Source organism: Gymnoscopelus braueri (genome assembly GCF_963280865.1).
Source record: "Gymnoscopelus braueri genome assembly, chromosome: 22".
NCBI lineage: Eukaryota > Metazoa > Chordata > Actinopteri > Myctophiformes > Myctophidae > Gymnoscopelus > Gymnoscopelus braueri.
The window spans coordinates 30,457,799-30,482,931 of record NC_137624.1 but is presented as its reverse complement, the minus strand read 5'-3'; the positions used below and the strand labels follow the sequence as shown (position 1 = coordinate 30,482,931).

Sequence of the window (25,133 nt, the reverse complement as noted above, 5' to 3'; positions counted from 1 at the left end):
GAGGACAATGAAACGGCACTCGTTGCTAAAACTGGATGCACACAATTAGAGAAAAAACAACTGCATTGCAGAACCAAAGAAAAGTCTTTGGCGGTGCCTCATATTGGGGCAGTGATATGGTTGGTTTTCAAAGCAGCAGGCGTGTAGGTTTGTTGGCGTCCGTTCTCGCCACTGTTCTAGCAACTACATTCAATTTGGATGTCACCAGACCAGACGCGGCACCGAGTGCCACGCTATGAGCTTGTAGATCTGCTATTTTTTAATAGCCAAAATGTAAAATAATGCTTTTTTAGCTCAAATCAAAAAATTACACAGATGCGTTCCCGGTCTTAATGGGTTTAATACTGGTTCCTCTGTGTTTCTCAGGTGCGGCTGGAGGCTTTGCGTCAGATCTCCTCCTTCCTGTTGGAGATGGAGGAGAAGAGCGGCGGCTCCTCCCTCCATCCACGTTTTCCCGGCCTGTTGGAGTCAGTGCAGCTGCAGTTCCTGTCGGGCTGTTTTAGTCTGGGAGCACCCATCATCGGATGTCCACCTGGAACTAATGATGAGATGCGGCACTACACGGTATCACTACCTTTAACTCATACTGGGTGCATTTTTCAATTAAACACATTTTTTTTTTAATATCGCCTCCGTCGGATGGAAACCAGAAACCACATATGTCCAAAACTTTTCAGGTTTCAAATTCAAAAGTAGCAAAAGTAGCAGATCTACAAGCTCAAAACGCCTCGCTTCGCGCCGCGTTTCGAGCTTGTGGATCTGCTACTTTTGATGCTTTTGTGTGACGCTGTAGTATGATGGGGGGGGCGGCAGTGGCTCAGGGGTAGAGTGGCCGGTAGGGTGGCTGGATGGCAACCACGAGGTCCCCAGTTCGATCCCCGGGCTCCCCCAAGAGTTAGTGTCGAAGTGTCCTTGAGCAAGACGCTGAACCCCTAATTGCTCCCAATGAGCAGGTTGGCGCCTTGCATATTTTCCTCCGCCATCGGTGTGTGAATGTAATGCACAATCTATGTAAAGAACTTTGGATGAAAGTGTGCGCTATATGAATGCACCATTTATGAAGTAGGGCATTCATTTACGAAAGAACACAAAAGAAAATGGAGATAAGAGGTTTCTGTCCGACGGCAACGATATAATCTTTCACTGGTATTTTTTTTCACAATAACCAATCCACACAAAAAGATGACAAAATGTGTTCAAAATGTGTTCAAAATGTGTCCGGTAACTCGTTTCTCTTTTGATGTTTGTCCAGTCTGGCACCCAGGCAGCAGCCATGATGACTCAGAGGGATCTCCAGTCTGCAGCGCACACCCTCTTCCAGCAGGTGGTGCATGTCCTCAGACAGAAGGCCCTGCTGGAGAGAGCGCCCACAGGTTAGCTGGACGATTACTGTAGCTACTGTACTGTGTTTGGATCTATTAACGCACACTGGATATTTCATTATTTTAGTGCCTTTTTTACTGTAATGCAGGGCTGCTGCCGAACTATTATTCTATGCTTTTTGGTTGGTCTAATAATTGAGAAGCATGTTTTTTGGGGTAATTTATTTTCATTTTTTATATATAATCAACAAATCAATGCAAAAAAATCAAATAGATTTTTTATAATGGATTAAACGATTAATTTGATTATTCACGTAAGCCCTATAAGCTCTCTATAAGCTCACAACGTGTCTGCTATTGTTGGTATTTTTGAAACTTTTAGCTAATTATAGAACTGGTGCACCTCTACTGCAATGCAATGCTCCCCCTCCTGGCACAAACCAGTTATTTTTGTGGTTGTTTTAATTGTGCTATTAATGTCATTTCTCTTTCTCTCCCAGGCTCTAGTCAGCATCTCCTCCTAGCCTCTGTGTTTGCTCTGAACTTCCACTACCAGCCCATGGACGTGGTGTTGGTCGTCAAGTGTGGCATCCTGGAGACCCTGTCCATGTTGACCGACAACACGTGCGTGCTGATGAACCAGAGCCTGCTGGCTGCCTCCTTGTCCGGACCCATGCTGCTGAGTGGAGCCGTCAAATTAGCTTGCTCCCGCCTGCTCCAGATACTGGCCATAGCTGCAAGGTGAATAATTCCAAACATCTGGACTTGAGTTTGAGCTGGACAATATATCGATATTAACCCGGGGACGCATCTGTGTCATTTTTAGATTTCTTTGGCTGTATTCAAAAATAGCAGATCTACAAGCTCATAGCGTGGCACCGAGTGCCGCGGTACAAGCTTGTAGATCTTCTATTTTAGAAAAATCTTGACAATTTGTGCAAATCTTTGAATATATATATATTTTTTAAAGCAAACATCAAACTCAAATCTTTGCTTCTGGGGATTCTACAAAATGTCTTCTATATCCTACAGTTTTTTGAAAAACGTATGTTTCTATATCAGTGGTTCTCAAGGACCCCCAAAATTATATGTATTTGGCCGCGGACCCCCATCTCAAAATGTTTTGTTCCAGGGACCCCCATAAGCAAAGATTTGAGTTAAAAATGTTCGCTTGGAAAAAAAATATTATTCAAAGATTTGACACATTTTCACGATTATTTTTTCAAAAATAGCAGATCTACAAGCTCATAGCTCTATGAGCTTGTATATCTGCTATTTTTTAATAGCCTAAGAAATCTTAAAATGACACAGATGCGTTCCCGGTCTTAATGGATTAATATGGTTATCATGATAGACTAGATGTCCTCTGGGATTTTAAATGCTGTAGCTGTTGATCTACAAACCCACTTGTGTCGTCACGATATAAAATTATGGCAATAATATCGATATCAAGGTATTTGGTCAAAAATATTGTGATATTTGATTTTGTCTATATCGCCCAGCCCTAACTTGAGTGATTCAGATTAGTGTATTATAAAATGTATATAATTGAATTGAAATACCTCTGTAATCAATGAATACAGCTCCTGTGAGGGTGCACTGCCTCTGGATGTATCCCAGGCTTTAATGGAGGTGATGTGTAAGCAACTGCAGACTCTCCTGGACACGTTCCGCCAGCAGGAGGCAGCAGTGAGAAAAACAGTGGAGGAGACAGAGATAGACTCCTGTAGCAACAGATCAAAGCCAGATGGTAAGGCACGTTTAAGATGGCTTCTTTGTTCACAAAAAAAGAACATCTGGACATTTTTTTTTTTAACTTCAGCCACACTATTTCATTTTATGTGTATAATGTACAGTATATTCTCACAATTTTGAACAGTGAAAAAACGTTGGCCTTCTGACAATCATCTGTTACACCACAAGAATCAATATACATTACGGCATTATAAGTGGTTCTCAAAGTGTGGTCCAGGGACCCCCAGGGGACCCTGAGGGGGTTGCAGGGGGTCCCCAGCCAAATTAGATCTACAGTCGCGTCATGATGTGACACGTTGTGAGGATTTTCTTTTGCAGCCAAATACATATCAATTTAGGGGTCCTTGACATGTTTGAGAACCACTGTTATACTATACTATTATTTGGTGGGTCTAATCTGGTTTAAATGTTCTTCCACACAGGAATGGAGATAATGCAGACAAGCAGAGTGGTAGAGTCTCAGCTGGCTGACTTCCTTGTGTTTCTGAGACGTATCCTGTCGCTAAGAGGGAGCAAAAGGGTCCCTGCTTTTATCAAGTGGATTGATCCACTTATGGACATCATCTCCCACAAGTGTCCTTTGGGTAAAACAATACACCAATGCCTTATATCTTCCACAATGTGCTGTTCAAAATGTTCGATGCAATAATAATAATAATTACTGGCCTTTGTTTACAGGTTCTCCACATTTCCGGAACCTTCGAACCAAACTTCTGTCCTTTCACATTCTAGAAGGACTTTTACCGGCGTGTTCTGAGCCCGTTCAAATTCAACAGGTAAAATGGACTGTTTAAATATGACGTCATTCATCTTGTGTGGTCATCTTGTGTGTTCAGTCAGTTGTTATGCTACACAGTAAAATCCTCAGTGTTCATTTAACTCTGAGAGTATACAAATGTAACTAAATGGACCCTTTTGTTACACTGTTTGTATGCTCTCAGAGTTACAAATGGACAATTTAACAGGGTGTAGAAAGAACTGCTTGTTGACCATCGTTGAAGGAAAAATGTCCAAAAGACTCATGGGTTAATTCATTAATGTTGTACAGGTGAATGATTAAAAAAAAATGCAAAGAAAAGCAGGATGTGATGAAGGGTTACTATACAAAAACGTTACTGTACATTTTATTCATTAGTTATGGATGATTGCATTTAAATGAACACATTTCCTTTTGTGTCTCGGTGTAGATCGTTGAGCAGCTGTTTAGATTACTCTCTGTCACCATGTGGGAGGAACCGTTAGCTCAAAAGAACCAGGAGGAGATGTCTGAAACCACAACTAGGGTAATATTTTCAATCTATAACACGGCAGAGAAATATTTTTTTTGTACACTTTCTTGACATTGTGAATATTATTGTATTAATGTCTAACGTCTTGTTTTCTAGGATTCCGGCAGCGATGATGAATGTATTCCTATTGGAAATTTTTCTTTTGACCCTTATAAGCTGATCTGCTGTTCATTGGAAAACGGGAACATTGTTTCCCACGGCTCAGGAGGGAAAGGCTACAGTCTGGCCACGACCTCCATCTCCTCTGGTTGCTTTATATGGAAGGTAAGGAGTTTTTTCAATCATATTTACAGTACAGACATTTATCTTTTGAATGCTTATTACGTATATCCCTCAATGGTGGTCTACCGCTAAAGGGACAATACTAGGAACTATTTGTGTTGAAGCACAACATACAAAGCTGTGTCTCTCTATAGCCAGAAGCCAATCAAAAAGCCACAGAGATTGCAGGTAGATGGGGCTTTGCAGTTTATAGGAGGTGGCTGTCAGTTATTGGAGGACTCGACTCCTCCAATACCTGATGAGTGGTGTAATGGAGTGTTGAAGCAGAGTGTTGTAGGAGGTGGAATGTGACTGGACAGGGCTCCTTGGAGATGAATGAACCTGAGATGAGGGAGCCAATTGAGAGACAGCAAAGAGAGACAATAACCCAATTATGTCATGTTTGTCATGTCATGCATAAATGCACAACATATACAGTAACAGCTTTAGTAAGAAAAGAAGTTACTTAAAGGGATATTTCACTTTCAAAAAAACGTTTGGTAATTTTTTCGTCTACTCAGGCTTTTGTGAACCCCCCAGACAGTTTTTAAGTTGCTCGATTCAGTATTTAGATAGTTGATATTTATTTTATCAGACACGCCCCCTTCCTATACAAACCCATTGTAACTTCAAACTCCATTTTAACCATGTTAGATTCATCAAAAACACCCATCCTTGGTTCTGGTGACTCATACCGCCCCCCTAATACGTGGAGGGGGCCGTGTTTTTTCAATTACTTTTTTCATTTATTTTAAATATTTTCTTTTGGAAAATGAAAAAAAAAGAAATACAATAAAAAATTTAATTAAATAAATGAAAAAATTAATCGGAAAAACACGGCCCCCTCACGCATTAGGAGGGCAGGGTGAGTCACCAGAACCAAGGACGGGTGTTTTCGATGAATCTAACATGGTTAAAATGGAGTTTGAAGTTACAATGGGTTTGTATAGGAAGGGGGCGTGTCTGATAAAATGAATATCAAATATCTAAATACTGAATCGAACTGTCTGGGGGGCTCACAAAGGCCTGAGTAGACGATAAAATGACCAAAAGTTTTTTTGAAAGTGAAATATCCCTTTAACCCATTAAGATCCGAGGCCGATTCTACAAATGCCTTCTAAATCAGTAGTTCTCGGTAGTATTTCTAAGTCTTTTTTTTTATCTGACTGCCAACTTGTCCGTATCTCCTCAGTTTAACATCACCAAGGAGAACAAAGGCAACGAGGGCACATGCGTCGGCGTCTCCCGCTGGCCCATCGGGGACTACAACCTGTACACCACCACTGACATGTGGCTGTACCGCGCCTACAGCGGCAGCCTGTACCACGGAGGGGAGAAGCCTCGCACCCTGCCCCCCTTCACCCAGGGCGACACCATCACCTGCATCCTGGACATGGAAGCCCACACCATCTCATTCTCAAAGAACAACAAGGTACCAGTGTTAATTTTGACCGCATATTTTGATTTTAGTTCTAGCCATGGTCTTTTGAATAAAATTTAATTTAGTTTTAGTCATATTTTAGTCATCCGAAAAGTTCAAATATCAGTCTAGTTTTAGTAGACTAAAATGTATTTTGGCAGGCCGTGACGGTGTCGCAATGCCTGATTTGTACTTGGCTACATGCCGAAAATAGCAGATCTACAAGCTCACAACACTTTCGTCCAGTTCTTATTTTTGTTGACGAAATTGTCAATATATTTAGTCATAGTTTTTAGTCATCAGAACGTTTTTATTTAGTCTTCGTCCGTAGAAAAAGGTGCAGACGAAAATGTTTGTCATAGCTTTAGTCGACAAAATTAACACTGCAAGGTACAGTTACAGTCCAACATGCTGGTGTTCTCTGTCTAATTGTATTTCTCTATAGGAGCCAAAGTTAGCATTTGAAAACGTGTCCGCCACAGAGCTGTTCCCCTGTGTGTTGTTCTACAGCAGTAATCCAGGAGAAAAGGTACTTAACTGAACGATTATATCCTTCTGATCATACACTTGACATTATTTATCACGGTTAATCTGATGTTATGAAAAGTTCATGCAAATCATTCGCAATCACACAAATCCACACATCATGTCTTTAACACGTGTAATCTGTGTCATGCGCAACACATAATTGGATATGGTTTATATCCAATTAATTCTTGTTTAACTTGCTGCTCTTGCACACACTCAGGTGGAGATATCTGACCTTCAGATGCGGGTCATGCCCTGTGACCTGCTGCCCGGGGAGCCCCTGTGCAGCCCTCGGACCACGGCGCTGCTGGAGGCCACGGTGCAGCTCCTCCACAAGCTGCACCAGTGTGACCAGTGGAGCCCGCACATCAACCAGCACATCCAGAGCCGCCTGGACCTCATCGGCCCGCACATTAAAGACGGGAGCTTTGGGAACCTCAAGCAAACAGGTGACTCAATATGTTTTGCACGTTATTGTGTCAACTTCCATACAAGTAAAATAATACAGACTGTAAAACTAAGGGTAAGGGGGTAAGGGCATGTGTGTGTGTGTGTGTGTGTGTGTGTGTGTGTGTGTGTGTGTTAGGGGTGTAGGCCTGTCCCCGACTAAGGATTTGTTTAGTCGAATCTAATTGGCGACTAATTGCCAATAGTCGACTGGCACTCGACTAATATATATATATTTTTTTGGGGCCAAAATACATTTTATTTCAAAGGGCCAAGTGTACACAGTTTGTTTTGTGTCTCCAGCAGAGTTTCTAGTGTCTCTATCTCTCTCTGGAAGAGGTTGCACATGAACTCTGCAGCCGCACTGAGGCGCTCCAACACAAACAATACCAATACAAAGACGAGGAATAAGAAGAATAAAGTGGAATTTACGTGTGGTTGCAGGTGTAGACTTGGCCATTTTTTTTTCTTTTTTCGACTAAGAGACACGCAGTCGACTCGGACCCCCCGCGACTAACCAGTCGACTAGTCGACTTAGTCGAGGTCAGGCCTATAGCGGTGGGGTAACAGAAGGCCATACAGTACATCATTGGTTCTCAAAGTGGGGTCCGGGGACCTCCAGGGGTCCTTGAGGGAGTTCCAGGGGGTCCCCAGATAAATGATGGCTAGTTAGGAATCAAATGGATCCTTATTGGTCTGTAACTCTGAGAGTGTACAAATGGTTCAATCTCAATGGTTCCATTTGTACCCTCTCAGAGTTAAATTACCGGTAACATTGATTGTACAATATAAATTGGGGTCCCAGAGATAGAAATGCCATTAAATGGGGGTCCGTAGCCTAATGAATGTCAAACTGGGGGTCCTTGAAATAAAAATGGTTGAGAATCACTGCTAGAGCTGTAAAAATCTTCTCCTATGGGGGTCCATTGCATATCTTTTCAAATTGGGGTCCACGGGCTAATAAATGTCAAGTTGGGGGTCCTTGACACGAAAATGTTTGAGAACCACTGCAGTACAGCACTGGTTTTCAACTGACCTGGGGTGTCTGTATGTGTGTGTACAAACATGTTTACGCTTTGAGTTAAATTAACACTGTGGTCTGTGTGTGATCTAATGGATATCAAACCGAGGGTCCTTGAAAGTAAAACGTTTTTTTAGAGTCACTGCAGTACAGTGTAGTATTGTATTCTTTGCTCACTCACGTTCTTTCTGTTAAAGGCTCCAGCCCCCGATTCCATGAAGAGAAGGACAAGCATAAAGATCAGGCTCGTAGCGCCACAGAGAGCTTCATGGCTGGTTCTTTGGGCTTGTCAGAGGCCCAGCTGGCAGACCTATGCTTTGAGGTGTGGCCCGTGCTGGCCGTGATCGGCGGGGTAGACAGTGGACTCCGGGCCGGGGGCCTGTGTGTCCATAAACCCACCGGGCGCAAGGCCACCCTGCTGGGAGTGATGAAGGAGGGAAGCTCTTTGGCCAAACTCCAGTGGGAAGAGGCTGACCTCTCCTTCAGGTACTAAACGTTCATGAATCAGCGGCACCCAATTTGTTGTTCCCATTCTATTGATTTTCTAAAAGGAAGCCTGAATGTGTGTAGAAAGGAAAAGAGCAGTTAAAAGGGCTTTTCAATGGATGTGATTGCCCTTTAGCCTTTTAGTTTTTTTATGTATTATTTTATATATCTTTTATGTTTTACTTTGGTCTTAACATTAAATGTTCAGACTCCAAATTTCAAGTAATGTAACTGTGTAAAAAGCTCCTTATTTTGCCTAGAATATATGAAGAGATTAATCTAAGAATGTATGAAGAGATATTTAACTGTCCTTCCTTAAGTCCTTCTCAAACAGTTTTTTATCGAGAAAAAAATAATAATTGTTTTACGTTTATATATGATGTCAATGAATGGACAATACCATGTATTGATGGTGGTACTGTATGTCTTAAATCCGTTTTGGTTAATTTATTTGATTATTTTGAAAGCCTCTTTGACGACACATGCATTCATTCATACCCTTTTTTGTTTTTCACAAATTTGTCTTTTCTGTTAATTTCCATTTTAAACTTTCCATTTTATTTCTGTTAACCCTTCTGATCTTCACCTAGCTTCTTTTCTTCCTTTTTCTCCCATTCTTTTTTTTTTCTCATTTCATTCTCCAATCCGCTGATGCTCTGTCTCCTTCCTGCCGCTGCCATGCTGTCTGCTGTGTCTCTGTGGGTTGTGTTCTTTGCCCTCCTTCACTAACCAAGCTTCCTGAATTCTTGGTCACCCAGTGACACGCTCATCACTTCACTGGAGCCATGCGAGTCGCTGCACTTTGACGTCACACGACTCCGAGGCATCAAACCGTCGGTGTTGTTGGATCTGGTCTGTCTGACGGGGCTCCTGGAGGAGCCCGAGGGACAAGGGCCTCAAAGCCAATGTCAGTCCTCGGAGAAGAGCTGCCCGGACGAGGAGAACGTCCTCCGCAGTGAGTTGGAGCGGAACCTGGATGAGGACATTGCCCGTGTCATGTCGGACGAAGATGGAAGGCTGATGGGCGATGATGAGAGGCAAGAACTCAAGGAGAAGGTCGAAAGAGAAACTTTACTATTAAGCTCTTTACCCAAAGCGGCCACGAAGGTCTGTGACCAACAGGAGATCACTTCCACTCTACTTTCCCAAACAACCCAGACCCAACAAACTCCTCAAACCCCCAAAGCAGAGGCCTTTGCCCTCGAGTTGAGAGGAATCAGAGTGTCCTACCTACTCCTCGGGGCGTTGAAATCTCTGGCCGTCATTCTCGGCAGCGGGAAGTTCACGGACGTGCTCCAAGTGCCCAAAAACGACTCTCCCACGAGCCCCTTTCCCAGCCCCAACAACCTCAACCAGGCCGCAGCAGTCTGCACAGCCGGGGATGACGGCGCCGAACTGAGGTCGGTGCTGCAGTACGTGGTGCGGAGCATGGTGAAGTGGGCGGTCAGGCCGTGTCCCATCAAACAGAGCGTGGCTCTGGCCGACCTGGAACGGGCCCAGGTCATGATCTACAAAGGAGCTCTCAGTAAGCTGCATGAAAACAAAAGACCCAAAGAACGCAAAGGTAGGTGGATTTTGGATTTTTCATCTCGATTCTGATTGTTGTTTTGTCAACCACTTTCACCCCTGGCTTTCCTATACGTATAGATAATAATAAATACATTAACCCATTTAGACCGGGAAAGCATCTTGTGTCATTTTAGATCTCTTTGGCTAGAGCTTGTAGATCTGCATTATTGGGGAAAAAAATCTTGAACATTTGTGTTTTAAAGTGAACATTTTTAACTCCGATCTGTGCTTCTGGGGGTCCCTGGAACAATATATTTTGAGATGGGGGTCCGCGGCCAAATACATATGATTTTGGGGGTCCTTGACATCGAAAAGTTGGAGCACCACTGATGCAACACATTTTAGATATGTATTTGGCCGCGGACCCCCATCTCAAAAGGTTTTGTTCCAGGGACCCCCCAGAAGCAAAGATTTGAGTTACAAATGTTCACTTTAAAAAAATATATATTCAAAGATTTGCACACATTTTCACGATTTTTCAAAAATCGCAGATCTACAAGCGCTATGAGCTTGTAGATCTGCTATTTTTAAATAGCCAAAGAAATCTAAAAATGACACATATGCGTTCCCGTTCTTAATGGGTTAAAAGAGCAAGAAAGAAATTAAAAATGTTACTGTATGAGTTACTGTACATGAACAATTATGAAAATTGGTTAGTTAAATGTCAGTATTCATATCCTACTTCCTACTATGCCGTTTTTTTTTAATGTGATCTTTCACCGTTGATCTCTTCTCCTACCTCGTTGCCACAGACCCGGGCCACCACTCATCTTCTCAGCCAGTCTCCAAGTCCTCCAGCTCCGTGTCCCTCTACAGCACGGGTTCGGAGGGCACCGCCATCTTCGGCCAATCGGACGGAGCCTCCGTCTCGTCGTCGTCTAACGACCTCGCCGCCTCCCTGCTGACGGGACTGCAGACGGACGGCCTTGAGAACTTTAACCCTTTCCTTCCCATCACTCTCCTACAGTAAGTAGAGACCACTGCCCGATTCACAGACACCTTTGAGTAGGGCTGCAACTGTCGCTTACGTTCTTAGTGATTATTCTGAGTGTTTTGAGAAGTATGTTTTTGGTTAAGGTTTTTTTAATTTTTTATAGATCAACAAATTGATGTGAATAGCAGATATACAAGCTCATAGCGAGTGCCGCGCTATGAGCTTGTAGATCTGTTTTTTTTTTTATCATGAAAATGTCTTCTAAATCCTAACAGTTTTAAAAAAACGTATATTGCTATAATATCAGTGGTTCTCAAACTGTTTTTGTCAAGGACCCCCAAAATGATATGTATTTGGCCACGGACCCCCATCTCAAAATATGTTGTTCCAGGGACCCCCAAAAGCAAAGATTTGAGTAAAAGTAGCGCTATGAGCTTGTATATCTGCTATTTTTGAATAGCCAAAGTATAAAATAATGGTTAAAGTGGTTACACAGATGCGTATTAATGGGTTAAAAAAATAAATCTATTCAATTCATTAGTTGGATTAACTGTTGCACCCCTACTCTTGAGTGGCTACAGATTTGGCTCTGTATGAACGAGAATTAAAACGTTGGTTAACTGAAAATTCAGAAATGTTCCAGATGTTCTTATAGGATCAGTCAGATACAACCATAGTTCTAGGCTATGGTGTTGTTACTGATTGCAACAGATCTCTGTCTGTCAGTAGCAGCAGTTCACCTGAGGCCCAGCGGATGGGTGAGTTTAGGTTGAACGTGTGGGCGTGTGAGAGATTCAGACTGTGCTTTGTTTAACCCAGCATCCAGCTCGATCTGCCCATGCCTTGTTGTGAGCTAACCAACTGATCCCTGTGCCAACCAGAGAGAAACATGTAGGCCTTCACACAAAACATCACAGTTCAGCACAACAAAAGGGGAGTGCGGTGTTGTGCGTCAAAGTGTTCATTAAAGCCTATTTATGCTCTGGCAACAAAGTATCGTTATATATCTGATATCAAAGCAGATACTTTCTGCCATTGGTGATGATGCTACTTCACAACTCTGCTACTTGTTTTTATGAATGAAGACATTTGGCTGCCATGTTTGTGGAAGGTAAACAGACCTCAGCTGGGCTTGGTGTCTGGTTGCTATTATTGTAACAAAGCCACTGAACCGCAAATCTTTGGTCGGCCAACACTTTGTAGCGGACACCCAAAATATAAATCAGGCTTTAGCCATGGCTGAGTAGGACTAATTGTCCTCCCTCACTTGGAGAACGTTTGAACTAGTTTTTGTATCTTCCACCCCCGCTCCAAAGAACAGAACCGTATTTGCACCTCGGCTTGTTGAGAGAGGGTTCAGTCAATACTGGCAAAAATATCTGCAGTACAATTTAGGGTTGTCACGATACCAGAACTTTTAACTTTTATACAATTCTTCTTTTTAAAAATCATTTCGATACTTTTGAGATAAACGGAATTAAAGCGTTTTAAACACGTGACGTGACATCGAAAAAGTACCAAAGTATGGATACTTTTGACAATCCTAGTACACTTTACTTTTTTTGAACAAGGGGAAACGTGGTTTGTTCATTCTTGTGACGCATGTGTTGAAAGTCGACCTGGAGCGCACACACGTTATACTATAGTTGAACTTTTCAAATATGACTGCCGTCGGCACTTCCGTCAGCAAAATATATTGTTGTTATTGGTATGTGTCTTGGCTCCCTCCAGGCAGATGGTGCTAGTTCGGTTCCCTTCGCTCGCCGGCTTGGTAAACACTTCCCCCATGCACCACCCTTGCTTCAGCCTGGCCAGCTCTGCTTCCTGTGAGGCCTTCACAGAGCAGCAGACCAGCTTCCTGGAGCCTGGCCCTAGCAGCACGCTGGCCAGAAGCAGCCTGGGTAAGGACAAGTCACAGACTCTACTGCAGTGGTTCTCAAACTTCTTCATATTCTACCGGAACCGTTGCCTACTGGTCACCAAATTATTGGCTTAGGAATGCGACTTTTTTTTTTTTTTAATCCATGAATTCAAGTCCATAGAAAAGTGGACGTGCTGACCAATTATATGAAGATAATGTTGTTATCCTTTAAGTGGTTAAAGTTTAGCTATCGGCTTGCTGATATCCAGGGGGTCATCAATGCAAAGGGACTGATGATGGTCAGTTTGGTTTTAAATACTAGCAACTATATATTTGTTCTAGGTATAATTTTCTAAGGATTTCAAATCCAGTCCTGCCGCTCAGTAAAAATATTTAAAAAAATACATGAACAATTGCTCAATGGTAACAGTCTGTCTGTGTGTTGCATGGTCTGATTAATGTCGAGTTGTTTTTTTGCTGTGAGTTGGTGCCGAAATAAAGCATGTTAATGTGCTCTACCAGTGACCAGATGATGTAGAACAAGTGCATGCACTGCACTCATAGTTTGTACCCGCCACTTGCTTGAATGGCAACAGTGTTGGTGTTGTTCTTAATTCATTATACATTATTCATAAAGGGTTCATTTGATTGTGCTTGATATGAAGTAACTCTTCATTTACTGTAGGTTTTAAAAATGCATAACAAATTATTTGACAACATTGGAAGGAGTTGATGACTATACTGTCCTCGGGAAATCTGCTGATTGAACTATAAGGGAACTGTTAAATGATGGATGTGTGGGATTGTTTTTGTTTTGTGTTTCTCTATTCCTTTTCCTTCTTCTCAACCACTAGAACGGGCTCAGATGTTTGTCGCCAGTCGGCTGCTGGAAATGGGCTTCTCTATGAGACACATCTACCGGGCCATGGAGGCAGCAGGTACTGCTACTGTCTACCATCAGTGCTTTAAACCCATTATGGATTATATGGAAAAGCAAAAAATAATTATGGAAAGCATCTGGCTATGTTTTAGATTTTAACCACTTTAACCATTATATTATACTTTGGTTATTAAAAAATAGCAGATACACAAGCTCATAGCGCATTACCGAGTGCTTGTACTGTAGATCTACTGTTTTTGAAAAATCGTGAACATTTGTGCAAATCTTCGAATTTATGTTTTTTAAAGCGAACACTTGTAACTAAACTCTTTGCTTTTGGAGGTCCCTGGATTTTTCAAAAAAAATAGCAGATCTACAAGCTCATGTGCCGCGCTATGAGCTTGTACCGGTATATCTGCTATTTTTGAATAGCCCAAAGAAATCCTAAAATGACACATGCGTTCCCGGATTGAATGTTGTGTTAACACTCTTTGACACTTCACATCTCCTGTGGACTCTCTCCCTCAGAGGTAGAAGGTGAGGTGGACTCTCGAGCCATCGAGCTGCTGGCCAGCTGGATGCTGGAACACCCGCTGACCGAGGAGGGTCGCCCGCCGGCCGGCGGGTCCCAGAGACTGGGCAGTGCTCCTGACGACAGCCCTTCTCCTGACGGGCCAGAGACGGTGCAGTGCCCAGAGGCCCCCACCAGTGAACCCACTGAAAGGTCAGCCATTTTACCATGGACATGACCGTTTTTGATGGTGGTGTAGGACACTGGTTCTCAACCTGTGTGTCCCCCACACATTGAGAACCACTTTTGTAGGAGGTACCAGAGGTAACATGTGCCGTCTTGTTTTGCAGCATGTTGCCTGGGTTTGAATTGGTCGAGAGGGAGAACTTCCTCGACGTCCACCTGACCAGGAACAGACCACCTCCAGCACGACGCCGACGCTCTGGCCTGGGTCAGAGGACCCCCTTCAGGAGGGCAGGTGAAAGCAGGGGTCTTCAACGTTTTTCAGGCCAAGGACCCCCTTAGCTGAGAGCGAGATGTAGCAGGGACCCCCCTCTATATTGTATAAAATTGTGTTTCAGATTAAACTTTTTTTTTCGTATTGTCTGCTCTTTTCCTCCTCTACATCTCTAGCTCTTTGCTAAAAAATAGCAGACCTACAAGCTCACAACGCCTCGCAGCGCGAGGCGTTGTGAGCTTGTAGATCGGCTATTTTTGGCTAAAGTTCTCCTCAGAAAAGGGATGCTAAGGTTCAAGTGGTTAATGTACAAAAAAAAGTCTTCAACATTTGGCGGCCCCCTGTAGTAACTCTGAGGACCCCCTAGGGGTCCCGAACCCCCTGTTGAAGACCTCTGGCCTAGAGGTAGAATGGAAGTGTACACACTCAATCAGGGTTTTTTTTCTCCTTTTTCTTTCTTACAGGATTTCTTTTTTACACTATATATATATAGTGTAAAAAAAAGCTATCCCCCAAAATGTTTGTATTTGGTAATCTGTCATTGTGCTTTAGAGTAATCAACCTCCCATACATATATGTTTGTTGCTGTAGAAAGACAAAACCTAGATGGTTCCTAGTAAGTTCCAATAAACTGGATTTTATAGAGCTTGTAACTAAATAATAACTACATTGGGTCCATTGAAACGCTTAAAGCAGGCTATTCTTTTCCATTTTATGAAAAGCAAAACCGTTTCTGCCTGACGGCAACGATTTTGCTCTTCTTTTTCCGCTTCAGAATTGCCGTCCCCGTCGCCCAACCCTCTCCCACAGCTGTACCATCCAGACATCGGGGTTTCTGATTGGCCAGAGCAGCTGGAGTTCCACCCCTACTCCGTAGAGGAGGAGTCAGAGCTGGGGTACATGGACGACTTTGATGACGCGTACCACGAAGAGCCCTACGAGGAACTGCTCACGCCGGCCTTCTTCAGCTTGGAGAGAGAGACGCTCCAGATGGTGGAGGTGATGTACAGTGACACGCTAAAAAGCTGCTATATCCGTTAGGGCTGGACAGTATTGTCGCTGTTGGGCAGAAACCTCTTATCTCCTTTTCCTTTTTTTTCCGTGGAAGAATGCCCTGCTGGTTCGTCATACTATAGTGTCACACAAAAGTTGCAAAAGTAGCTGTTCTACAAGCTCAAAACGCATCGCATCACGACATGTTTGGAGGTTTTAGATCTGCTGTTCTTGCTGTTTTTGAATTTGAATCCAGAAAAGTAACAGTTCAATTAAATTCAATTCAGTTTTATTAAAGTGTCAAATCACAACAAGTTGTCTCAAGACACTTTACATGTAGAGCAGAGACCCGACAGTCTGGAAGAAACGTCAGGCAGACCCTAGGCTCTAGGGTGGGAGGGGCCTTCTGCCTCGACTGTGTCGGGGGGGAAAGAAGAGAGAGAGAGGGAGAGAGAGACAGAGAGAGATACAAGTAGGAACAATAACAATAGTAGCAAATATAATAGTGTAACATAGTATATGATAATATAGTATAGTACAACAATAATGTGTATACAGTATATAATGGTATACGAATGTTAAGATAATATACAGTATAGCGTAGTGGTATAGTGTAATGTAGTAGTTGCAGTTGTTGTTTTACATAATGAGGTTTCCACCCGACAACAACGATATCAATAATGTGATTTTTCGAATCGCTATATTTCGCAATATCGTGATATGGTCTCAGTCTGTCTTTTTCATTTCAAGGACCCCCAGTATGATGCATTAGGCCACAGATACAATGTTTTTCTCTCTGGGATCCCAATATACACTACAGTGTTTTTTTTTAAACTCAGAGAGTGTGCAGATGGAGCCAGATAGACCTGTTTAAGGGTCCATTTGTGGGTGTATGTGTCTTGTTTGTTCCCCGCAACTATCCTCAGACCACTGGACTGACCACTGGCCAAATGTCTTGTGCACGCTGCCAGCAGGTCAAGAAAGCAACTCCCTGCATTTCTTTTTCACATATTTTACTTTATATTCCAAGTCAACAGACATCAGATTGGGCTTTAATTTTGATTGAATGTGGAATGACTGATATGTCATAATACTGATGTCATTGCACTGACTTCATAGATCATGTCTGTGTGTTTTGTCTGTTTTTATGGCGTGTCGAGCCACACCAGCTCATTTAATGAGTGCATACTCCCCTGACGTATCTCTGTCTTACCGGAAGGGGGGCCCATAGAGCGTGCTTATTAGTGTCCTTCATGTGTCCTACGTCATGAACTACCTCCATGAGCGAACCTGTGTCAATCCCATTGGTTGAGGCATGAACTTGGGGGCTGCAGTACCAGAGTTGGCCACTTATCGTCAAATATTGCTTCAAAAAGCCCTCCTGGTCCTGGGGGGCCTTGGTGGCGAGCCGTCTAGAACAGTGGTTCTCAAACTTTTCCGTGCCAAGGACCCCCAAATTGATATGTATGTGGCCGCGGACCCCCACCTGCAAATATGTTGTGCCAGGGACCCCCAGAAGCAAAGATTTGTGTTAAAATGTTTGCCTTTAAAAAAAAAAAAAGATTTCAAGATTCTAAAAAATAACAGATCTACAAGCTCATAGCGCGGAGCTTGTATATAACACGTAGCAAAATAACATTTAACTCATTCAGTGCCAATGAAATAAAAAAATGATTGCAAACTGTGCCAGCCAAAAATACATAGTAAAAAAAAGTGCTCAGGAGCCGAGATACAGCCTTTTTCAGTAATAAGTTAAACAAGAAGTGAATGGAGCAGCAAATCTTCAAATTATGATATCTTGGGCTCTGAACGTTTTTTTCCCCCCAAAAAATAAACACGTCATTGGCATGTTGCGCCATTGCGGTAAAACACGTGAAACACGTCAATGGCACTCAATGAGTTAATTTAGCTGGGGACCCCCCTGGTATCCTGGATCATGGATCATGGTCATGGATGTCAGCTCCCACCTGATGTCATGTGGGAGTCCCGACTGTTCCAGACCATACTGAGTAACTGCCAGCTTGCATAACGTCTTAAGACTAGGACTCAAGTCCAAAATGTACAGGTCACCGCGCGTGTTGAATCCTCCAAAGAAGATGATGCGATCTCCCACCATGCAAGAGCACATGCCAGACATTCTGGAGAATGTTTTCCCCTTGGGCTCAACCTTGAGCCAAGAGAAGGACTCGGGATTGAATTTCCACAGATAATTGAAGTTCCGGTTCAAGCTGCAGCCACAGAATATGTACAGCTCTCCATTGTAGGCAAAGGCTGAATGATCCTCACGTTGTCGTGGGAGAAGCTGCGTAGAAGGCATGCTCAACCAGCAGCTGGTCTCTGTGTCAAACACTCTGACGTCATGGTGCTGGTGCCGTACGCCCCCAAATACAAGCATCTTTGTCCCGATGACGGTGGCGGAGTGACGCGATGAAGCCGGTGCCAGAGTGCCTCCGGTGTTAACGAAAGACCAGACCATTGTGGTAGTGTCTAACTTAAAGAGGTCATTAGTGTATCCAGCCAGCTGGGTGAATCCTCCATATATATACATGACCTTCCCCAAAACACAGGCTGAGTGGTCGAACCGCGCCTCTGGAGCGGTCCCGGAAATCCTTGGCTTGAACCATCTGTGGGTGCCGACATCAAATGCATAAAGCTTGTTGTAGTACTTCTGTATGTACTCCAACCCCCCCAAGATGTAGATGACATCTTCTACCAGCACGGCTGTGTGGTCCTCGAGCATGGAAGGAACCTCGAGGGGACTTTCTCCTCTTCCAGTTGTCACCGGAGGCAACTTGGTCCAGCTTAAAGACACCGTGTTGAAGATGTGTACGTCAAGCTGATCAGTGTTGGACATGGCGGTCTCCGCACCACAGTTACCTCCAAAGGAGTACAACTTGTGTCCCACTGCCACAGCAGCATGATCATACCTCCTTGGTGCTCCTTTCAGATGCACGGTCCAAGAGAACATTTCAGACACCAAGAGCTGCACGGATCAGCCTTTACTGCGTAAAGGAATGGAGTGTTATTGTGCGTGCGATCACTTATATCGGGTTCAGCTGCACAACTGTCATGCAGTGTTTGGCCAATCCATTAAGCCGATGGAAGCTGACGCCTGTTGATCTCCCTAATAAGGCAAATTGATCACCATAGCAACCCCATAGCCCTGGTAGACTCTGGACATCCCCATGTTACACAGCAGGGCTAATCGTTCAGCGGGGCAAATTTTCATGGGAAGTTGCTTCAGGCAGGTGCTAAACGAGTTGCTAAATGAGATTTATTTTGGGTGCTTGTTTGATTATTTAAAAAATCAGCTGCGTCCCGTCTCACTTATGGTACCCCATCATTTCAAATCTTGCGGGTTTTCGTGATCAGACAGACGGCAGAGATGCGGAGAATAGAATGCATTAGAAATAGGCCCACGTTAATGATCCCAGTGGGGAATTACAGTTGCCCTCATCAAGTAAAACAAACATGAAAGATGAAAACATTAAAATGCATTGAAATACAAACAATAAAAAGTACATTCCCTGTCTGTATATTACATCTGTATATTGCATCTGTATATCGCATCCTTTTAAAATCTTGTAGTGTGTAATCCCCTGTCGCCGATCAGTCCTGAAGTCTGGAAACCATGACTTTTAACAGCCGATTTCAAGAAAGAGAGTGTGTAGTGTGTACTACAGACCAATCTTATGGCTATCTTACGACTTTGAAAGTCGTCCAGTGTGTACGTACGTACCTTACTTAATGTAAGACCACTGGACCGATCAGCACGCTGCCAATTAGGTACAAATGGTCTGAGTAATGTGACGATGAGAGTTAAACAGGGTTTTGATATTCCATACTGTTAACCTTTAATTAGCTTAAAAGATTGTGGGCAGGGCCTATTTATAAAATAAAAAAAACATATATCTTGAACACAATATCCAATTAACACCATATTGGAATAGCGTGTTGAGGGCATAGAGGTATAATATAACTAGAGGGCGGATTGCCCCGCCCCCAGCTATCATTTCAATGAATGTGCTCAGTGGCGTTTTGAAGCACCCGGAAACCTGCCGGAAGTAGAATTATTGGTTCGATTTTGTATCCCCATAGAGTTATGAGCATGCGCACTAGTGTCCTTTTTGCGTTCAACGGCAGCCCGTGTGTCAAGGATTGAACGCGAGATATTTATTAAATACACTCGAGATGCATATTTATATGTAAATGCATATGTATGTATGTATAATATGTTTACATATTTATATGTATAAATATAAATATCTCTCAGTATGTTTTGCGCGTGCATGTATTTCTCCCCGCCTGCAGTTCCAGCTTTGGCCACTGGGGTGGCAGCTTCAATGTTTCTCAGCAACTCTGGGGGCTTGGTTGAGGGGCCACCTTGAAAAACAATGTCACTTATGCGAATCCTTTTCTAGTTGTGATTAAAGTGATTAAAACCAAAACAGGAAAATACAATATTTAGGCCAATCACAATATCCAAAATCCCAGACTATATCTAGCCTCGTTACTATATCGATATAATATCGAAATATATTGCCCAGCATTCTTAACTGTACATTCCGTACTTTAGCGACAGCTTTCTTTCTCTCTCCTCTTCTCTTTAGGGTGGGGAGGAGCAGAACCAGGTGGTGAAATGTGAGCTGTGCAGCACCCTCACCCTGCAGTTCAGCAACCACATGAAGCGCCAGCACCCAGGCTGCGGGCAGACCACCGCCCGCCGGGGTTACGACAGCACCGGGGCCTACGTGGACGTCTGGTTCAGAGGCGACTGTGGCTCCAGCTTCCCCTTCTATCTCCTCTGCAACTCCTGTAGGGAAATGTACCTCGCCGCCAACCTGGAGGAGCTGAGCTCCAAACACGATAGGTACAGGCAGTAGAATCATGGATCAAAACGGCAATCCAGAACTTATTTTAAACTTATTTAGTAAACTTCTTTAGTAGGCCAACCTACTGGTTGAAAAGTACTACTGCCTGAAGCTCATAAGCAGAACAACTTCCTTGACTAAGTGGGGGATGCCTTATTGGCAGAGTGATATAAATGTAGTCTCTCATATGGGAGGCCTGGGTTTGAATCCCGGCTAGGACATAAAAGTTCTAGGATTGCAGCTTTTAAAATGTCAAGAGATAGAACACTCTCCTCATGCCGTTTAACGTTTATCACTGTGGTTCTGTGTTTCCTCTTCCTCAGGATGAAAGGTCTAACCTATGATCTGATTGGCCAAGTGGACAGCACCTCTGATGGTAGACAATCTCATTTCATCCTGCTCTATTGAAATGCCAATGTAGTAGGGCTGGGCAATAATTATGACTTCTAATCAATATCATGATTATTTCAAACTTTTGCCTCGATTATAATTGATGATCTACAAGTTCACAACGCGTCGCATTGCAGCGTGTTGTGAAAACCCTGCTTCTTGATTGTCGAAGATTAAACCATTTAGACCTGAGGCCGATTCTAAAGAACTAAGTTTTCTGAAAAATATATATATTTTCGGTTAATTACCCAGCCCTACAATGTAGTATCATCAGTTTAAGCTAATGAATAATGTGTTTTTTTCTCCTCCCTCTTCACCTCAGATGACTGGGAGATGGGTCAGCAAGATGACAGTGACACAGACAAGCTTACAGGACTGGAGGACTTTGGGGTCTTGCTAAGACCGTTAGGGCTGACTGAAAAAAAACTGATTCCAGATGCCATCCCTTTCACAGAGCCAGACCCCCTGGGAGCCCTGGTCCACAGCTCCACAGATAATAACAACACCAGAGCACTGGTTCCTAAAGGTACTGGATGCTTATTGCTGCTGTCAGGCACAAACCTTGTATCTCCATTATTTTTCATTTCTTTTTATGGGTATTATGGGCGTAAATTAATGCCCTACTTCTTCATACAATGGTGTCATGCAAAAGTAACGACAATAGCTGATATGCATGCTACTATAAAAACACGGGAAATGTTAGAGGGAGTAATAGCCATGGATACACGACGGTCGTCTGTCTCGACCATCATGGATAAACTTCAACCTGGTGTTTGCACTTTCTCCATTTACGGTACATCTACAGAAACGTTCATATTTCAAATATAAAGTGTTTATCCCATGGCCACGGATGTTACATTTATGTACGGGCTCTCAAAAGTAACCGTATCATCCGTATAGTTTAATAAAAAGCATTTTAATCTGATCGGTGGCCATTTTCTTCATGTGCTTTCAACTGCGTGACCCTATCGGTTGGTAAGTGTATTGCACTCTGATACATTATAACTCCATGAGAAAATGGCCACCGATCGGATTAAAATGCTTTTTATTGAACAATACAGAATATACGGGTACTTTTGAGAGTCCCGTGCATAATTGTAACATCCGTGGCCATAAGGTAAGCACTTTATATTTGAAATTTGAACGTTTATATAGATGTACGGATCGTAAATAGACAAAGTGCAAACACCAGGTTGAAGTTCATCCATGACTGTAACAGGAGTTTTCATTCATTTCAGACTACAGTAGCAGTTAATAAATAGACGAACAAATGAATGTACTTTCACGTGCGGAATCCGAAACAGGCAGCGCTGTGATTCTGAATTTTGTTACGATTACGGTGATTAGTATTATAGACACCACCTGGGCGAGTGGGTCGTGTAACTTTCCTGACGTTAAGCTGTGTATGTGTTCAACAACACAGCCATGCATGCAGCCTTGCAGTTTAAGTGCAGATTTCAGCTTGGGAAAAGAACCCTCCAACCGTTTTGGGTACGTGGAATCTGCTGCTGGTTCATATAGTCACCATTGCGTTATCGTGGTATTCTTGCTATTATGTTGCAAATGAATGTGTGTGTGGCGGAAAGTTTGCCAGACCTATGCCAGGCTGACAACGGTTGCTAAGCTGGCATTGGACAATCGCTTTTGGGGTGGGGTTTAGCGAAGGGTCCATTACACACCCCATGAAGCATTGAGATTTATTTTTGTTTTTGTCGCATTCCTAAGCCAATTATTTGATTACCGGCGGAAAGATGCTAATGTATCCGGTAGGAGACTCAAAGGAGACTCTTTGAGTCTCCTACCGGAAACACGCCTGGTCATCGAATTATTGGCTCAGGAATGCGTAAAAAACTAAAATATCTCTGTGAATTCAAGGCTTCATGTGGTGTGTAATTGATAGAAAATAAGTAATTTTTGGGGTGAACTATTCCTTTTAACAAATTAAAAGTTTTAACAAGAGCTTGTGACAAAATATTGCGATGCGATTATGCTAGTTATTACTTTTGGTAGACCCTATACTTCACTGGAGTCCACCAGGGCTCTGTACCAGGCTGAATGTTCGCCCCAGATTAGGGACGCTAGGGTTAAATGTGAGTGCTCTTGAATATTGTGTATTTTTTTGCTCCTTGTCCAGGCGCTGAGCAGAAGGGCTCTCCTCCAAGCTTAGGGGAGCAGGCTGCATCTCTGAAAGACTTCCAGGACAGACTGAAGGCGTTGAGGAGAGTCACTTCCACAGCACAGATACTGTTGGCTTACAGCATGGTCATGAAAGCACTATCTCAAACCGCTTCCAGGTAATATTTTGTAGCAGCACACAGTATAATGTCCCTACTTCTCTGTGCTATCTTGAAGTCAATGGTGTAAAGTGACTAAGTACATTTACTCAAGTACTGTACTTATGTACATTTTTGAGGAATCTTTTACTTTACTGGAGTATTTACAATTTTCAATACTTTTACTTCTACTCCACTACATCTCAGAGGCAAATATTGTACTTTTACTCCACTACAATTATTTGAAATCTATAGTTACTAGTTACTTTGCAGATATAAATTATTATTTTATAAAACATACATTAACCACTTTAGCCCTATTTTATACATAGGCTATTTAGAAATAGCCGATCTACAAGCTCACAACGTGTCGCATCGCGACGTGTTGTGAGCTTGTAGATCTGCTATTTTCAAACATTTTTTACTTTTACTTTTGGTACTTTTAAGTATATCTGGATGCCAATACTTTTGTAATTTTACTCAAGTAACATTTTGAACACAGGCATTTTACTTGTAACAGAGTATTTCTACATTGTGGTATTGCTTTTACTTAAAGTTGTACAATGCAGATTCACAAATAACGATTTTTAGCAACCTCTGCTGGTCACTACCGTCACTGCATACAATTTCCGTAGTCCTCGATTACCCAGAATTCCATTTGTTTTCACCGGAAGCCGGAAGCGTTTCAAAAAACGTTCTTTTAATTGTTTTATACTATCTGCGGATCGTTTCTCTTAGCCAGTGGAGCATTAGTTACCATGAGCTGTGCTTTCTTTTTCTGTTCTTTTTCGATCTTCCAATCCTACATTCTCTTAAAATCAGCGTGAGGTTCCTTTTTGTTATTAGCGCGGTAGTTCCTGGCCAAACAGGAAACCGTTGCGGTAGTTCCTGGCCAAACAGGAAACCAGTGCATTTCCGCCTCCGTTTTCCGGCCAGATGACGTCATTTCCCCGGGAAAGTCCCCCCCGACATCGTTCAATAGAAAATATATAAATAAAAGGCTTCCGGGGGTGAAATTCATGGAGTGGGTGTTGTGAAACTTTTGCCACTCACAAAAGATATACAATTTAACTTTAGTTTTGTTGAAAACGTTACCTAGTATTACTTTAAGTAATATAATCTGAGTACTTCTTCCACCACTGCTTGGAAGTTGAGAATCATTCTTTTGATATTATCTCAATTATTTTTTTCCATCTCCCTACTCCACAGTGCATCAGCGTCTAGTCAAACCAGTGGGCTGGAGGCTTTGGGTCTGGCAGATATTCGGATCCTAGTGCGATTGATGTGCCTCGCGGTGGCCGGACGGACCCACACCAGCATGGATAACCAGGGCTGTAAGGAGCCGAGCGTACGGAGCCTGTCTGTGGATCACAGCAGCTCCACCATCATCGGCTTCCTCAGCTCAGCCATCGGCAGCCTGGTGTCTCAGAATTCTACCGCTTATAGAGAACTGATGGACATCTGCACTCAGGTCAGACCCTTGCTCTGTGGTAATGGAATACCCATGTTTCTATGCAAATGTTTCTCGATTAATCTACTTTTAACCCATTAAGACCGGGAACGCATCTGTGTCATTTTAGCTTTCTTTGGCTATACAAAAGTAGCAGATATACAAGCTCATTGCATGGCACAGAGTGCCGCGCTATAAGCTTGTAGATCTGCTATTTTTGAAAAATCGTGAAAATAATATGTGCAAATCTTTGAATATATATATTTTTAAAGTGAACATTTGTAACTGTCAAATGTCTCAACAAATGTCTTCATTTTTCTGAAAAACTATTGTTGCTATATCAGTGGTGCTCGAACTTCTTTCTTGTCAAGGACCCCCAAAATTATATGTTTTTGTCCGCCGATCCCCATCAAAA

General features: G+C 42.9%; 1 protein-coding gene across 2 annotated transcripts in view; it reads left to right on the top strand.

Moving 5' to 3' along the window:
* Nucleotides 1–25,133, top strand: part of LOC308077766 (putative E3 ubiquitin-protein ligase HERC1) — a 90,569-nt gene that overhangs the window by 28,048 nt on the left and 37,388 nt on the right. Inside the window, exons 29-52 of one of the 2 annotated variants that reach the window (XM_080418679.1) lie at nt 367–564; nt 1,253–1,373; nt 1,823–2,063; nt 2,906–3,072; nt 3,500–3,661; nt 3,756–3,853; nt 4,265–4,360; nt 4,463–4,630; nt 5,820–6,059; nt 6,493–6,576; nt 6,796–7,024; nt 8,241–8,529; nt 9,288–10,093; nt 10,851–11,064; nt 12,764–12,933; nt 13,748–13,831; nt 14,302–14,497; nt 14,635–14,762; nt 15,517–15,740; nt 20,345–20,604; nt 20,929–20,981; nt 21,318–21,521; nt 23,130–23,289; nt 24,478–24,739. In XM_080418679.1, coding sequence (XP_080274805.1) covers nt 367–564; nt 1,253–1,373; nt 1,823–2,063; nt 2,906–3,072; nt 3,500–3,661; nt 3,756–3,853; nt 4,265–4,360; nt 4,463–4,630; nt 5,820–6,059; nt 6,493–6,576; nt 6,796–7,024; nt 8,241–8,529; nt 9,288–10,093; nt 10,851–11,064; nt 12,764–12,933; nt 13,748–13,831; nt 14,302–14,497; nt 14,635–14,762; nt 15,517–15,740; nt 20,345–20,604; nt 20,929–20,981; nt 21,318–21,521; nt 23,130–23,289; nt 24,478–24,739 — 4,854 coding nt within the window. Of the gene's footprint in view, nt 1–366; nt 565–1,252; nt 1,374–1,822; nt 2,064–2,905; nt 3,073–3,499; nt 3,662–3,755; nt 3,854–4,264; nt 4,361–4,462; nt 4,631–5,819; nt 6,060–6,492; nt 6,577–6,795; nt 7,025–8,240; nt 8,530–9,263; nt 10,094–10,850; nt 11,065–12,763; nt 12,934–13,747; nt 13,832–14,301; nt 14,498–14,634; nt 14,763–15,516; nt 15,741–20,344; nt 20,605–20,928; nt 20,982–21,317; nt 21,522–23,129; nt 23,290–24,477; nt 24,740–25,133 lie in introns of both variants that reach the window. The other variant, XM_080418678.1, reaches the window with a different exon arrangement.